The sequence below is a fragment of the Trichogramma pretiosum genome, unplaced genomic scaffold (genome assembly GCF_000599845.2).
Source record: "Trichogramma pretiosum strain Unisexual culture from Peru unplaced genomic scaffold, Tpre_2.0 scaffold113, whole genome shotgun sequence".
Classification (NCBI taxonomy): Eukaryota; Metazoa; Arthropoda; class Insecta; order Hymenoptera; family Trichogrammatidae; genus Trichogramma; species Trichogramma pretiosum.
Window position 1 is genome coordinate 356,231 of NW_019640797.1, and position 13,389 is coordinate 369,619.

Sequence of the window (13,389 nt, forward strand, 5' to 3'; positions counted from 1 at the left end):
TGAATTTTTTCAGATTTTTTGATTACGTCAGGGCTTTCGAAAAAATATAGATCATGTACTATAACATACCAAAAGCGCGTCGAGATCGGTGACATACATGCACACGATTATTTAAAAAATTCTGAGCCTTGCCCATGTATTCGTATTGTACGAGAGGAGAACGCGAGGGACTATACGTACGAAGTGTATTTCATTAATTTCTCGCATCACTCGTTATTATTGTAATTTTTTTTCTTTTCGACCATGGGAATTATCACGAGTGCGAATTATCGAGTCCAAGGGATACTGTATAGGATGAACCACTTTCGCCGCTAGATGGCGAGTACTTTATGAATGTAAATATGCAAGTGATAAAGTCAAAATATTTGTATAAAGCACGGTTCATGGGTAATTGAATAGGTCTCTGGGTAATATTTAGGTTCAACACAGCGTGCGGGAAGTGCTATGTCCCGCACGCTGCACCGCGGGGGAAAATCTTCAAATCGACTTCCTGCACTCCATGATGAAAAAAACTTTACGTAACTGAGGCGGTTATCAATCTCGCAAGAGTGTCAGTTTGCAAGATAGACAACCCCCCGCCTCAGTTACGTAATGTACTATTTTTTAATCGTTCTTTTTAGTATGTAAAAGTTGCCTTTTAATGTTTAAATACATTTGCCAAGACACTCCAAATGTGATGTAGTACTCAGATGCTAATGTATAAAAAGTGTAAAATTATTAAAATTATATAAATTATAATTTTTATCCGATAGAAAAAAAAAACAAGATCGACTGTTCAAAGGAAAATCGATCCAAGAACGTGAAGAATCCAGAGCCACAGTGTTTGATGGCTCGTACACACAAAGTGCAACCGGGAGTTTAGGCTTCCAAGTTGTCGAAACTGATATATTTTAATTTGGCTTACAGCATTTTTTTGACTTTGCCACTTGCAGATTTACGGGTATCGTTACTCAAAGTGGTATTGTCGAATTGAAAACTAGTCGAAATTTTCAACACAATCATAGCAGAAAAATCATTAAAAAAAACAAGCGAATGAATGCTAATTTATTTTAAACCGTTTTAAATGTTAATACTTTGGTTATTAGGCATCATTGCCCATGTTGAGCATTTCTATCAGGGTGTCTGGAAAGCCTTTATACATATGACAGTCGGTTGAAACGTCGCGCGCTCCTCACATTGAGCTTATAATATAACATACACAGCATAATAGCGTCGGTATCGTACAGCCAATGCATATTATTAACTCGGTCAGGTTCATGTAGCAAGGTTCATTGGCTATATTGCATTCGATTAAGCCGTGCGCGCGCACACACACACACACACACGCACACACACATGCATTCACCCACGCTGCAATGACGCGTCCACCTCGGGCATATACATGTGATAATGGCGCAACGCAAAAAAGGGTCCTGCGCGGGGCAAAATCTACACGACTCGAGTTAAAAATAGGTCGATCGTAATGACGATCCGTACCTATTATAACGTGTATATCCACCTGTGTGTGCGTGTGCAGCATAGTGTGCCCCTCTATGTCGCGCGTATGTCCCAATTATTCGTCCGACTGATACGATATTCGCTTGTACAAAACCTTTTGTCTTTGGCACTCGAGTTACGATATAGGCTTGATAAATAATAAAATGATATTTTCTACGACTGTATATCGTCTTCGTCCTCGTAAACAATTATTAAAACGCATCAAGAATATATGTGTGCTATACGGCCGATCGTGAACCTCGTTGCGCGCAGCTCCGTAATAAATCAGCAATTACAAAAGTACGACGGCTGTGTATGATATGCGCCGAAAGCTGTAATTACATACGATTCTCTCGATAATTATCCTCGCGCCGAGCTATGCGGTATATTGCGATTATTCCGCATAAATCGGAAAAAGATTCTTTGCGAGAAAAGAAAAGAAAAGAACAACAATTTCTGCGCAATCGGAAATTTGACCGTGTGCCACACTCTCCGTATAAAAAATGCATTACAAGCGCCGGACGCAGCCTCTCGATTTTTTATATTAAATAAATACACACGTACACACAAGAGCTCGAGGCGCGCTGAAGCGTACGTATTATAATAATATGTAAACGTTCGCGACAGGGTAAACAGTTGTGGCGATTTAAAATGTGCAAAAAGGCATATATCGCGAAGAATCGGTTGTAATGTTTGCCGAATGACGGTGCCGACACGCTATTTCTCACTTTGCGCCTTGGGTCGTATTGCGTAAGATAATCTTGGCCCAGCAGCGGCGGCAGCTAAGAGCTATACATTTATTATGCGTGTCCTTCGTCGTCGTCTTCGTCTTCGGTGCGTATATATAAGCCGCGCATCCATCGTATCCGCAGATTCGTACTAAAAATGTGAAAAAAAAAGAATAATAATAAAAGAAAACGAAACAGTCAATCGTTAAACGGCGTCAGGGATAATGACAATGGTTTTGCGCGCTGCTAAACGAGTGTATACGAGCCGTAAAAATATAGGTGTAATGTTACAAGTCGTTAGCACATTGGCAAAACTTCCACCGAGCCGCGGCGGCTATCCTCGTTTCCCATTTGCCGCGTTTCCGATGTGCCTATAGCGCGAGGAAAAAAAAAGGATAAGCACGAGTGCCCGTCGCACACCGACGTATATATACAATGGAGTGATTCGCTGGTAAAAAAAAGTGTATACGAGCTGTAAATCTAATCGCGTCGCGAAGGTGTGAAAGAGGAAGATCGATATATGTATATTTTTCTCGCGATCTTTGCCAACCCCGCGACGCGTTATCGGGCGCCCGGGACACACATGTGCGTAATCGCGGAATGTCACGGGGATTCTTCGACGGAAGTCATGTATATATAGCTGCGGGGACCGCCGCGTGTATTTTTTTATTATTACGGCGCGATGCTGCTGCGATGCTGCGCGCATCGTCACGTACGTACATGCACACGGTATCGGCAGCACTTCAGTTTAACCGGTACTCTCGATCGCGCAGGTTCCGACTCGCGGGACGTGTACATTATTTTTTCAAATTGGCTTCGATCGATTTATAAGATCGGTGTTTGATATAAAGCAGTGCGTCGTGTGTGCGCGTGTGTGTTTTCATTTTTGGACTGTAAAGTCGAGACTTTTTTCAAGAAAGGTAAGTGATTTTTTTGTCATCGATGGGTGAATTTTTTTTATGTCTCACCGATACCGCAGTAACATTTTTTACTCGAGGACTGCTGGTTTTATTTCATTGCGCGTAATTTTGTGGTGGAGAGGCAAAACGGCTTGAGTGCATTTTTTTGGAATTCGATATTATGATAAAAAAAACACCAATATTACAGTGTCTATTTTGAGGTACGATGGTCAGAAGTCATTTTTCTCATCCACCGTATAATTGTAATCAAAATTTATCGGTAAATTGTTGCAATATTAAAAATTGTCATTGAATGGAATTTGCTTACGATCGAGCAAGTCATATGCACAAGGAAGTAATCGAAAGCGCAGTATTATAAATCCAAAGATCATTTCGCGACATTGAACTATCAATTATCAATAATTAAACTTGATATTTTTTTGCTCGCGAGCAATACATTAGCATAATGGATCGGGTTTTCACCGATCGATAGTTTTTGTTGTCTCTCTACACTCGAAAAATAAATGTCAAGATCGTACGGCTCAATTTTGTATCCAGTGTCCGACTTTTCTTTGTGCGCATCGTAACAAAAAAATAAAAATCGATATCGCATACCGATTAAATAATTCTTATACTCGTTGTCAATAAGCAAAAATTCCTCAAGATTCTTCGGTACAATCGCCATTGCGCAAAAAAAGACGAAGAAAAGTGGAAATAGCTTCGAACATCTATCGATTAGCGCGCGCGGAAAAAGCGTCGTCGTCGTCGCAATCGCAACACCATAAATCTGGAAAATTTCGCAAGTCTCCTTTTATTCCTCGCCTAATAGGCCGGTAGTAACAGGTGTGTGTATATGTGTGTATATGTGCGCTTTAAACGTCGATACTTCGGAGTCTATTGCTTCGAGTCTCTGCGCGAGTAAATCAAGAGAGAGAGAGAGAGAGAGAGAGAAGCGCAGCACATCGCGAGTCACCTTCGTCACGTTAGAGTACACACACACATAGACGACGGCGGCGGCGTAGTTAGTAGTATAGTTCGACGTGAATTTATTTCAATTTAAAGCTCCTTTGTGTGTCTTCTGTGCTTGGGACGATCGAAGCTCACTGCCCGAACGAAGCGATACTATACACGTACGTCGTTTAATTCGACTGTGTGTGTGTGAAGTCTATACCGATCTTTGACGTAGCACGAGTTTCTTTTATCAATTTTTTTTTTTCGTTCGATTTTGAACGCACGCAAATCGATCCATCAAAAAACACACGATGCACCACAAAAATATCGCATGGCTTGTTGTTCGGATTCGAAATAGAAACAAAAAAAAAGATCACGCCGTACGTCATAACCGATCGTTATAATACACGCATACTAATTCGCGTACCGCAGGATAATAAGCGGAATGGATATTTTAATCGTTGCACCTTTTATTTTTTTATTAATACATCTCGAGTTTTCAGCCATGATATTGTTGTTGTCTTTTAATGACCGGACATTATTTCACGTTTGCGTTATATACAGAGACCTTAATATTATTTTCCATGGCTGTCGAGGCCTATTATTTTTAAACGAATTAATATACTCGTAAAGACTAATTTAGAAAAGAATTAATCCGAATTACGCTCAAATATTGGAAATTAATATACATTATAACGCGCGTGAAAGGTCACACATCCATCATAATAGCCTATTGTGTCGCGCCGCGGACTGCTGCAAGTGATCTGTCAAAATTTCATATATAGGATTCTTTGAAGCGCGAAGTGATATTTCACCTGCTGGAAGATGAATAACAATAATTATAATAATAACAATTGTTTTGAGAAGGACACTCTCAGAATCTAAGGGGGAAACTTAACTCGTTGAATAAAAAACGCATTCTAGATTTGAGACACGCTCGTGGCGTCGAGCATCTCGCGCACAGTTCGAATCGAGCCTCCGTTGCGACTGGAGCACACGTGTCGATTCTTCTTACAATTAAATACGCATTAGAAAAATAATTGTTATCGTGCACAGTGACACACCGACTCGTCTTAACAAGTCATCATCATCGGATATGGTTGAGAATCGTCGGCTCGGGGTGATGACGCGCGGCCACCGTCTCCTGCTCTTGGTGGCCGCCGCTTCCTGCCTGGTGGGTACGGCACGGTCCAGCGTCCTGGTGGCCGATCTCGCGATGACGCGCATGGTCGAGCTCAACGCCGGCGCCCCGTTCTGCGAGCTGTATCACGATCGCGGCGTCATACAGCGCATGGTGCTGGGCTCGGATCCGAAAAAGGTCCGCCAGATATCGGGCAATCTCGTGGCCGATCTCGAGGAGACCTGCAAGGCGTCGCGCAGCAAAGGAAAGGTACGAATACATCTTCGCGTAATATCTCGATGGAAATTTTTCTTGTGAGAAAGTTTTATAAAGGCCTTAAAAAGTCTCATTTAAAACTATTAAAAGCTTTTATTAACACTTGATAAATCTTAATAACTCATTAAAACAATTAATTAAAATTAACTTATTAACTTATTAAGAGTTAATTAAACTTTATAAGAATTGTAATTGATATAAATAAATTTAAAAAATTCATGTGGTCAATCACTTATTAAATTTAAAAAGAAATTTACGAATGACTAACTCTTAAAAATCTTTGTACGAAATCCTAACATTTATAAGACCTTTTAAAATTCATTTGGTCTTTTAAAGAGTTATTAAGAATTCGTCTGATATTTTTTTTAATATACTTGCTCTTGTTGTACAGAATCAATCGGCATCGGCCGGCATCATGTATCCGGGCACGAACTGGTGCGGCCCGGGCAATCGCGCCAAGAGCTACGACGATCTGGGGCCGCACGCCCTGGAGGACGCCTGCTGCCGCGAGCACGACCACTGCCCGCAGACGATCGAGCCCCAGCAGTGCATCCACGGCATCTGCAACAAGTCGCCGTTCACGCGCTCCCACTGCGACTGCGACGCCAAGTTCAGGCGCTGCCTGCAGACCATCAACACCGAGGTGGCCAACACCCTCGGCGCTCTGTTCTTCAACGTGATACAGGTGACGTGCTTCAAGGAGCGACGTCCCTGCTCCCAGTGGCAGAGGTAAGCCTTATTTATTTTATTTATTTTTTTTTTTTTGGTTTTGAATAAAAACGAACGAAAAAATATTTATTTTATGTTCAAATTTAAACGATTTGATTGAAAAAAAATCAAAATTAAAGACAGTCACCACCGCTAGATGGCGAGTCCCCCCTTTAACTTGAAATCCGCTAGTGAACAATTCAAAATAATTGTATAAGTTATATATTAGTTAGCTACGATTTTATTGTTGTTGATTTTTCGAAAATTTTTATTATCTTTCGCTATGAATCATTATCGTAATTATTCTATTGCTTGGAGATTTTGATTTGAAAATAAATGTTTCAATACCGATTTTGTATTTGTATCAATTGTACAAATAATTTATAAAAATTATATCATCAGTAAATATAGCCTCTGCCGCGAGATGGCGAACACCAAAATCTTTAAATCTACATGTGGCAAAGTAAAAATATTCATATAATTACAAAGGCAATTTATAACAAACATTGAGTAAATTTGGATATTGTTCTTTTTCTGTCTAAATTACCCACTTTACATTATTTCCTCCTTTGAAAATTATTACCATTATTATTATTGAATTTTTATTGTATACCGATCGTCGTATAATCGAAAATTTATGGCCGAAATCTCATTAGCGCCTCGCTGCAGTGGCGAAGATCGCCGAAATTCATCCGAAGCGACAGCTGGACGCCGAGATCGCTGATATCGCGGCCGATTAAGGCTTTGAATACGGTTTTTCAGAGCTTCAAGGGTTGGGTCCAGCAGATAGGAAACAAGCTGATCCAAATAGGCCAGGCGCACCATCGTAACATGCTGCTGTGAATTTCTCCTCGAGCGTTGGTATTGTTTTTTTTTTAAATTTTTTTTTCTCGGTGGAGGTGTATTAATTTTACAAGATAACATGGAGTAACATGGAGTTATCCTGGTGGAGGTGCTTCTTTTTTCTACGAAATTTACTGAAAAAAGCATTTTATGAATAATTTCAGCTCATTGGATCTTATATCTACAGATTTTGGTGCTGGATACTTTATGTCATGCTTTCAAATATTAATTGAAACTTAAATTTGATAAAAAATTCTTCTATAGCTTAATGAATTTTTTTTGTTTTCAGAAATGGCTACACAGAATCCGAATGGGCAAAAATATGCTCCCAGTTCAAATTCCAGCCAAGTGACAAATACGTGCCATTGATGCCTCTCAATATCTAGTGATTGTCTGAATAATGATAATTTATTCAATAATTTAGGCGTGCTTTTGCTTTCGAAAGTGCAAATAAACACTTGTTAGTTCTTAGAATTTTTATGCATTGTGATAGATTACGAATTTTTTCTTCTATATAGTTGTACAGCTTGCAATTTTTTAATTTAAGGTGATGAAAACAATCAAATGTTGTTATCCTATGACGTGATACTAGTCTTATTTTCCTATCTGCTGATGTAAAACGCTATATTGATGTTGCAATAAAGACTTCAGTATTACATGTTATTATTTACTTGTGCGCACAGAAAAGGCACTGGAATATTATCATGAATAATAATCTATTTTTTCAATGAAATCTCTTTGTTGCATGAAGCAAACTGCATTATTAAAATGTTTATAGCCTACTAATAATAATTAATGTAATTTAAAGATGGTTTGAATTCAACAAAACACATAAGTGTGCGTTAACAAAAATATATTGTTTGTCAAAATAGTGATCAAATATTTGTATGTACAAGCAGTTTAGATAAACATTCATATTATAACATTTAATACTTATATATTACAATTATCCCAAATAATTTAGTCTGAATACTTTGGTTTTAACTATCTATTGCAAAATATCGATCGGCAAGAGCTTTATAGTTTATTTCCTATTGATTCGAGAATCTCACCACACCTGCCACGAATTTTCAATTGTGCATGTGAGTCTCCTCTGGTATCTCCTATATTTACTATGGCTATAGGCTTCACAGCCTCAGTTGCTTGTAAAATTATTCTGTAGCCTGAGAATGTCGTCAAAGATGTGCCAAGAACTAATAAGGAGTCTGCGTCTTCCACTTCATTTTTTACTTGTTCAACGACATTTCTGGCAACATTATCACCAAAGAACACAATGTTGGGTTTTAAAATACCTCCACAACTAGAGCAAGGAGGTACAACAAATCCATCGGCTTGTTCCTTGTAAATAAAAGATTTTTATCAAATAATGAAACTTTAACCTTTTTTATCATATCATAATAAAATAAAATAAAATACATACTTGCGTCAATTCAACATCTCCATCGGGTCTTATTTCTGTGGACGTAACTTTTAAACTAGGGTTTAACTCATCAAGAATTTTTTGAAACTCAAATCTATCAACTTGTCTTTCACACCTCATGCACTTTACATTGTAACCAGTACCATGTAATTCAATGACATTTTTACTACCCGCTTTCCTATGGAGATAATCAACATTTTGAGTAATGACGCAGTTCACTTTTCCAATGTCTTCCATACTTTTCAACCATTTATGAGTGTAGTTGGGTTGAAACAGCGAGAAACTGAGGGAATAAAAGAAATAATGATATAACAATGTAAATGATCACTTTATACCCATTTGTCTATACTCTACCTTGGCCAAGCGGCATAATTCCTTGCCCAGTAACGCTTTCTATTCTTTTCACTCTTGCAAAAGTCTTGGTACGACATGGGTCGGCGATTGCTCGTGGCATACAACCCGACACCCTCTGATCTGTAATCAGGTATTCCACTCTCCGTGGATATTCCAGCACCAGTGACGACGCATATTTTGCCGCAATCTCGAAGAAACTGCTTGAGTAGCTCTACCTCCTCCGACTTGACGGGCTCGCATTTAGGCACGAAGGCGAGATTCGACTGGGACACGCAGTATCCAAGGCGATCTGACAATGAATTAGAAACATTTTACTCAACGTTCGACCAGAAGGTAAACCGAACGTTCATTCAGCTCGTTCGAGAAGTCACGTATATTTACCTGCCAAGTTCAAGGAAAGCGAGCGATTTTTCCTATTTATAGCCCTGATAGTCGTAACGACCAACGCCATGTTATGAAAAAACTGAGTTCACCAGGGACGATAATTGCTCCAAACGAATCGAACCAACGTTTTCTTTCCGATTTTACATCTGTCACGAGAAACTTCTCGCGTTATTTGGCGATATTGCGCAAAACGAGCTAAGCTGTGGAGGCCACTGCTGACAACGAGTTGACATGATGTTTTGTGCCTGAAAAGCGTCTGCACGTGTGTACTGGCAAAAACCAATGCAGATGATTTGTCGTCTGCTCTCGGCGCGGATTTTGCGCAGTGCAAAAAGAGGCGGGAGATATCAAAAAATTGCAATCGAATTGAAAATTGAGCCGAGTAAGGCCTTTTTTTGTCATTTTTGATAGTATGAGAATTATTTCGTCGTCACATGACTGATTATCATTATATCCATTAGCAAACGACTCGTATTCCCACAAAATTTTGGAAATTCGTTTGACTTTTTGTCTACGTATCTCGGTGTTGACCCCCCGGCGAATGACGAAATTTCCATTCTATCTCTACTTACTCATCAAATTTCTAACGTGGCCTACGTGACAGAAAAGTGGGCTCGTCTCGTGTTTACAATTACAATTAAATAGAAAGGCCCCCGTATAATTTGACTGTACACGGCGTGGGCTGATGCAATATCGATCGAACGATTCGTACCCAAAATGTAAATCAGCACTTGTGGAAATTTCGTGCGTGTGTTTGTACATTCGATAGTAACCCGATTTTAAACCGATATATGATATTCGCAGTCGAACGAACGAATGAAGCGTCAATAATAGACGTCGCGACGCGGAATCGGGTTTATCTCGCGGCCGAAAACCTCGATAGATAACGCTCTATAATATAGGCTCGTTTTTCGGGCGTGTACACACACACAATAATTAAAGAGCTGCATCATCGTTACTTGTGTACGTGTAAAATAGACGAATATAATATAATGTATACAAGAGGGGCACGACGTTCTGAGCGTAAAAACACGGAAAACAACCGTGTGTGCGTGTGTGTATACGCGATCGAACGACTTTTATCTTTTTCTCTCTCTCTCTTCGCTCGCGCGAACTCCCTATATATAAGCTCACCTCCAGTCGGCCCCTAGAACCAGTTCGTCTCGAGTTGCGCATACAGACAGACGCCGCCCGGTGCTTATATACTTCGCAAAAGTTTGTATTGTAGACGAGTGCAGTTGCATCATATATATATCAGAGACGCAAACACACACGCGAGATCGTAAAATATGGCTGCGAGGAACGAAAAAATTGGCATCGTCGGCAGGTAAATAACTCTAGCAATTGCTACTTTAGTATTTTTTATTGTTGTTAAAACAAATATACGCGTAGTACGGTGAATCATTGCTGATGGAGTTTAGAGCTTGGTACAAATAAAAATCAATCAGTCGTTGAATAATTGACGGACGCGGAGTATATTGTAGTTTCCACGTGTTTATTGAATTGAATTGAAATATTTTTTAACAACTAAAAAAGTATGTAAATTATACGACCAAACAACTAATATAATTTTTTTCTATTATAATTAGTCTATATCTAATACATTTTTAACTTTTTTTAAATTATGTTCTTAATTTGGTCAAATTTTTTGAATCCCTACAAATTATTGCATATTTTTATCAACATTTAATTAATTCAGCAAGTTGTAATTAAATACAAGCTGAACATGAAGAAAAAAGTAAATTCACTCGCGACTAAAATTAACCGTACAATACTTGAAATAAGAAACTCTTTGCTGACTCCGATAATTAAACAGAAAAACGTCTGCAAAACATGAGATTGACTGAAAATAGATATACAAAAAAAAAAAAAAAAAAAACTCGGAGAAGTAAGTAGTAAGCCGTTCGGAACTCAAATATTTACTCTTGACAATTTAATATCTTTCAACTGCACATTATTAAACGTCGTTTCGCCAATTTCCGCGTACAAAACGGGTTTTATCTCCGCGCGGCAATGATATTTCACAATGAATTCATAATAATTTCGTTGCATAACTCTATACACGCATGTAATACCACGCTTGCAATTTCTAATCTCTAAATATATTTTTCTCTCTCTCTCTCCCGCCACAGTGGTCTGATCGGCCGCAGCTGGGCCATGCTGTTCGCCGGCGTCGGCTACCAGGTGACGATCTACGACATCGTCCAGCAGCAGATCGACAATGCCCTGGCCGACATCAAGCAGCAGCTGCAGCGGCTCGAGGCCGGCGGCCTGCTCCGAGGCAAGCTCAACGCCGAGCAGCAGTATCAGCTCATTCAGGGTGTGTATCGTATAGGCGTTTGTGTATACATAAACTCGATTAGATTATAGCGTCTCTTAGCACAAACAGCGCGAATATTAGGCAACGTCGGAAATATTTTCGAACTTATCTTGTCGATCGAGCCCATTGGAGAATTATTTGTATTAGAAAATTACTTGTAGCTTCGCGTGACGATATTTTTTTATCTTTCGTTTTACAGGCAGCTCGAACCTCGCTGAAATGGCCAAAGGCGCCAAGCTCATCCAAGAGTGCATCCCAGAGAGGATAGAGATGAAAACGAAGCTGTTCGAGGAATTGGACAAAATCGTCGACGATCAAGTGATTTTGTCGTCGTCCACGTCGACCTTCAAGCCGTCGCTGTTCAGTGAAAAATTGAAGCATCGCGATCAGGTCATCGTGTCGCATCCCGTAAGTTCTTGTCGTTTTATTTTATTACGAATCTCGTTGACGTTCCATCTCATAATTTTTTTTATCCGATTATCTGCTGTTGCGTGAATTCAAAGAAATCAAATGGAAATATTTTCAAGCAGGATCTTACCAATGTATATGATGTAAAAAAATCTATTGTAGAAAAACGATATCTCTGAAATTGCGTGATCGTAATCGACCAATCGCGGATAAATTCAAAAAAATGATAAAAAGATACTTGTCTTGAAAAAAATGTAGAGTACAAGTGTATTTATTTTTATGCTCTTGGTAGTAAACACTTGATAACGTTACTTCGATGATGTTATTATGAGATATATTTCCAGTGGTTATTGTGGTGTAAACTTTAATCAATCGAATTCGATCGATAATTATCAATTAGAAGCTTCAAATGCTGAATGTTAAACGTCTCAATTTTTATCCAGGTAAACCCACCCTACTACGTGCCCCTCGTCGAGATCGTCCCAGCCCCGTGGACTCGTGCCGACATCCCCGCCAAGACCAAGGAGATCATGACGGAGATCGGCCAGGCGCCCGTCGTCCTCAATCGCGAGATCGACGGCTTCGCCCTCAACAGAATCCAGTACGCCATCCTCAACGAGGCCTGGCGCCTCGTCTCGGACGGCGTGCTCGACGTCAAGGACATCGACACGGTGATGAGCGAGGGACTGGGCATGCGCTACGCCTTCCTCGGGCCCTTCGAGACGGCCCACCTCAACGCCGAGGGCATGAAGAAGTACTGCGAGTCCTACAGCAACAGCATCTACAACACCAGCATGACCTTCGGGCCGACGCCCCGCTTCGAGGGCCCCGCAGCCGAGGAGATCAGCAATCAGCTGAACGGCATCTGCCCGCTCGACAAGCTGCAGGAGAGACGCGCCTGGCGCGATCTCGCTCTCACGAAACTTTCCGTACTCAAGAAAGAGATGAGCGGCGACAAGAAGTGAGAGGGACTCGTCGACTCGATTTGGAGCTCGAATGAATGATTTTCATCGGTAATCTAGAAAAAACCGATGGCAAGTGTAAATATATCTTTGTACAGTGATGTTACTTTGATTGTAAATATAATAATCAAATAAAATAAAATTTTTTCTGACGTCTATAAATTCTCGAGTTCATTCACTTTATACAAAATTGATAAAAAAATACGATCGATAACGATTTGAACGATGGGTTTTGCAGTAGCTATGAAAATAAAAGAGGTACAAATCAACTACAGGTGGTCGAAGAGAATATTTATAAATAAAACGCTCGTGTCATTAAAATAGTATTTTAATTATCAATAAGTCATTTTATCTCTGATAGATTCACCCTATTTGTATTTGTTTTTATATACAGATCAACCGTCGAATTCGTCTCCAGTATTTGAATTATCAAAAAATTGTTTAATCTTTAACTTAAATCGCAAAAATGCTTGAATGGCGTAATGATAATAATAATAATGGAAACGCGTTAATGAAATAGATCGGCGATACAAAGTTGCT

At 39.7% G+C, this 13,389-nt stretch overlaps 3 protein-coding genes across 6 annotated transcripts; 2 read left to right on the forward strand and 1 right to left on the reverse strand.

Annotated features, from left to right (window-relative positions):
• The first annotated feature begins 2,963 nt into the window (after window positions 1–2,963).
• Window positions 2,964–7,657, forward strand: LOC106659773 (acidic phospholipase A2 PA4). Of its 4 annotated transcripts, none has more exons than XM_014382457.1 (5): window positions 2,964–3,124; window positions 5,111–5,444; window positions 5,842–6,179; window positions 6,815–7,015; window positions 7,291–7,379. In XM_014382457.1, the coding sequence occupies exons 2-4, from the start codon at window positions 5,151–5,153 to the stop codon at window positions 6,999–7,001; spliced, it is 819 nt and encodes a 272-aa protein (XP_014237943.1). In that variant the 5' UTR covers window positions 2,964–3,124; window positions 5,111–5,150; the 3' UTR covers window positions 7,002–7,015; window positions 7,291–7,379. The 4 variants fall into 4 exon arrangements, with proteins under 4 accessions (XP_014237943.1, XP_023314020.1, XP_014237944.1 ...); XM_023458252.1 differs by having other exon boundaries at window positions 6,815–7,019; window positions 7,291–7,368; XM_023458259.1 differs by lacking the exon at window positions 2,964–3,124 and adding an exon at window positions 4,162–4,233 and having other exon boundaries at window positions 6,815–7,019; window positions 7,291–7,368.
• A 96-nt stretch (window positions 7,658–7,753) lies between these two features.
• LOC106659772 (NAD-dependent protein deacylase Sirt4-like) lies at window positions 7,754–9,541 on the reverse strand. The gene is made up of 4 exons (XM_014382456.2): window positions 9,157–9,541; window positions 8,776–9,064; window positions 8,422–8,704; window positions 7,754–8,339 (listed from the first exon to the last, which is right to left on the reverse strand). Exons 1-4 carry the CDS (start codon window positions 9,224–9,226, stop codon window positions 8,019–8,021), a joined length of 963 nt encoding a protein of 320 aa, XP_014237942.1. The 5' UTR covers window positions 9,227–9,541; the 3' UTR covers window positions 7,754–8,018.
• Window positions 9,542–10,066: 525 nt separating this feature from the next.
• On the forward strand, window positions 10,067–13,011 carry LOC106659815 (lambda-crystallin homolog). The gene is made up of 4 exons (XM_014382523.2): window positions 10,067–10,486; window positions 11,292–11,479; window positions 11,679–11,887; window positions 12,331–13,011. Exons 1-4 carry the CDS (start codon window positions 10,449–10,451, stop codon window positions 12,850–12,852), a joined length of 957 nt encoding a protein of 318 aa, XP_014238009.1. The 5' UTR covers window positions 10,067–10,448; the 3' UTR covers window positions 12,853–13,011.
• The last annotated feature ends 378 nt before the right edge of the window (window positions 13,012–13,389 follow it).

Excerpts from the sequence above, each read along its gene's own strand:
- LOC106659773 (XM_014382457.1), top strand. The coding sequence starts at position 5,151 with ATGGTTGAGAATCGTCGGCTCGGGGTGATGACGCGCGGCCACCGTCTC. Across the intron at positions 5,445-5,841 it reads CGTCGCGCAGCAAAGGAAAG|AATCAATCGGCATCGGCCGG; the intron begins GTACGAATACAT and ends CTTGTTGTACAG. Across the intron at positions 6,180-6,814 it reads CCCTGCTCCCAGTGGCAGAG|CGCCTCGCTGCAGTGGCGAA; the intron begins GTAAGCCTTATT and ends AAATCTCATTAG.
- LOC106659772 (XM_014382456.2), bottom strand. The coding sequence starts at position 9,226 with ATGGCGTTGGTCGTTACGACTATCAGGGCTATAAATAGGAAAAATCGC. Across the intron at positions 8,705-8,775 it reads AATTATGCCGCTTGGCCAAG|TTTCTCGCTGTTTCAACCCA; the intron begins GTAGAGTATAGA and ends TTATTCCCTCAG. Across the intron at positions 8,340-8,421 it reads GAGATGTTGAATTGACGCAA|GAACAAGCCGATGGATTTGT; the intron begins GTATGTATTTTA and ends TTTATTTACAAG.
- LOC106659815 (XM_014382523.2), top strand. The coding sequence starts at position 10,449 with ATGGCTGCGAGGAACGAAAAAATTGGCATCGTCGGCAG. Across the intron at positions 10,487-11,291 it reads AAAATTGGCATCGTCGGCAG|TGGTCTGATCGGCCGCAGCT; the intron begins GTAAATAACTCT and ends CTCCCGCCACAG. Across the intron at positions 11,888-12,330 it reads AGGTCATCGTGTCGCATCCC|GTAAACCCACCCTACTACGT; the intron begins GTAAGTTCTTGT and ends ATTTTTATCCAG.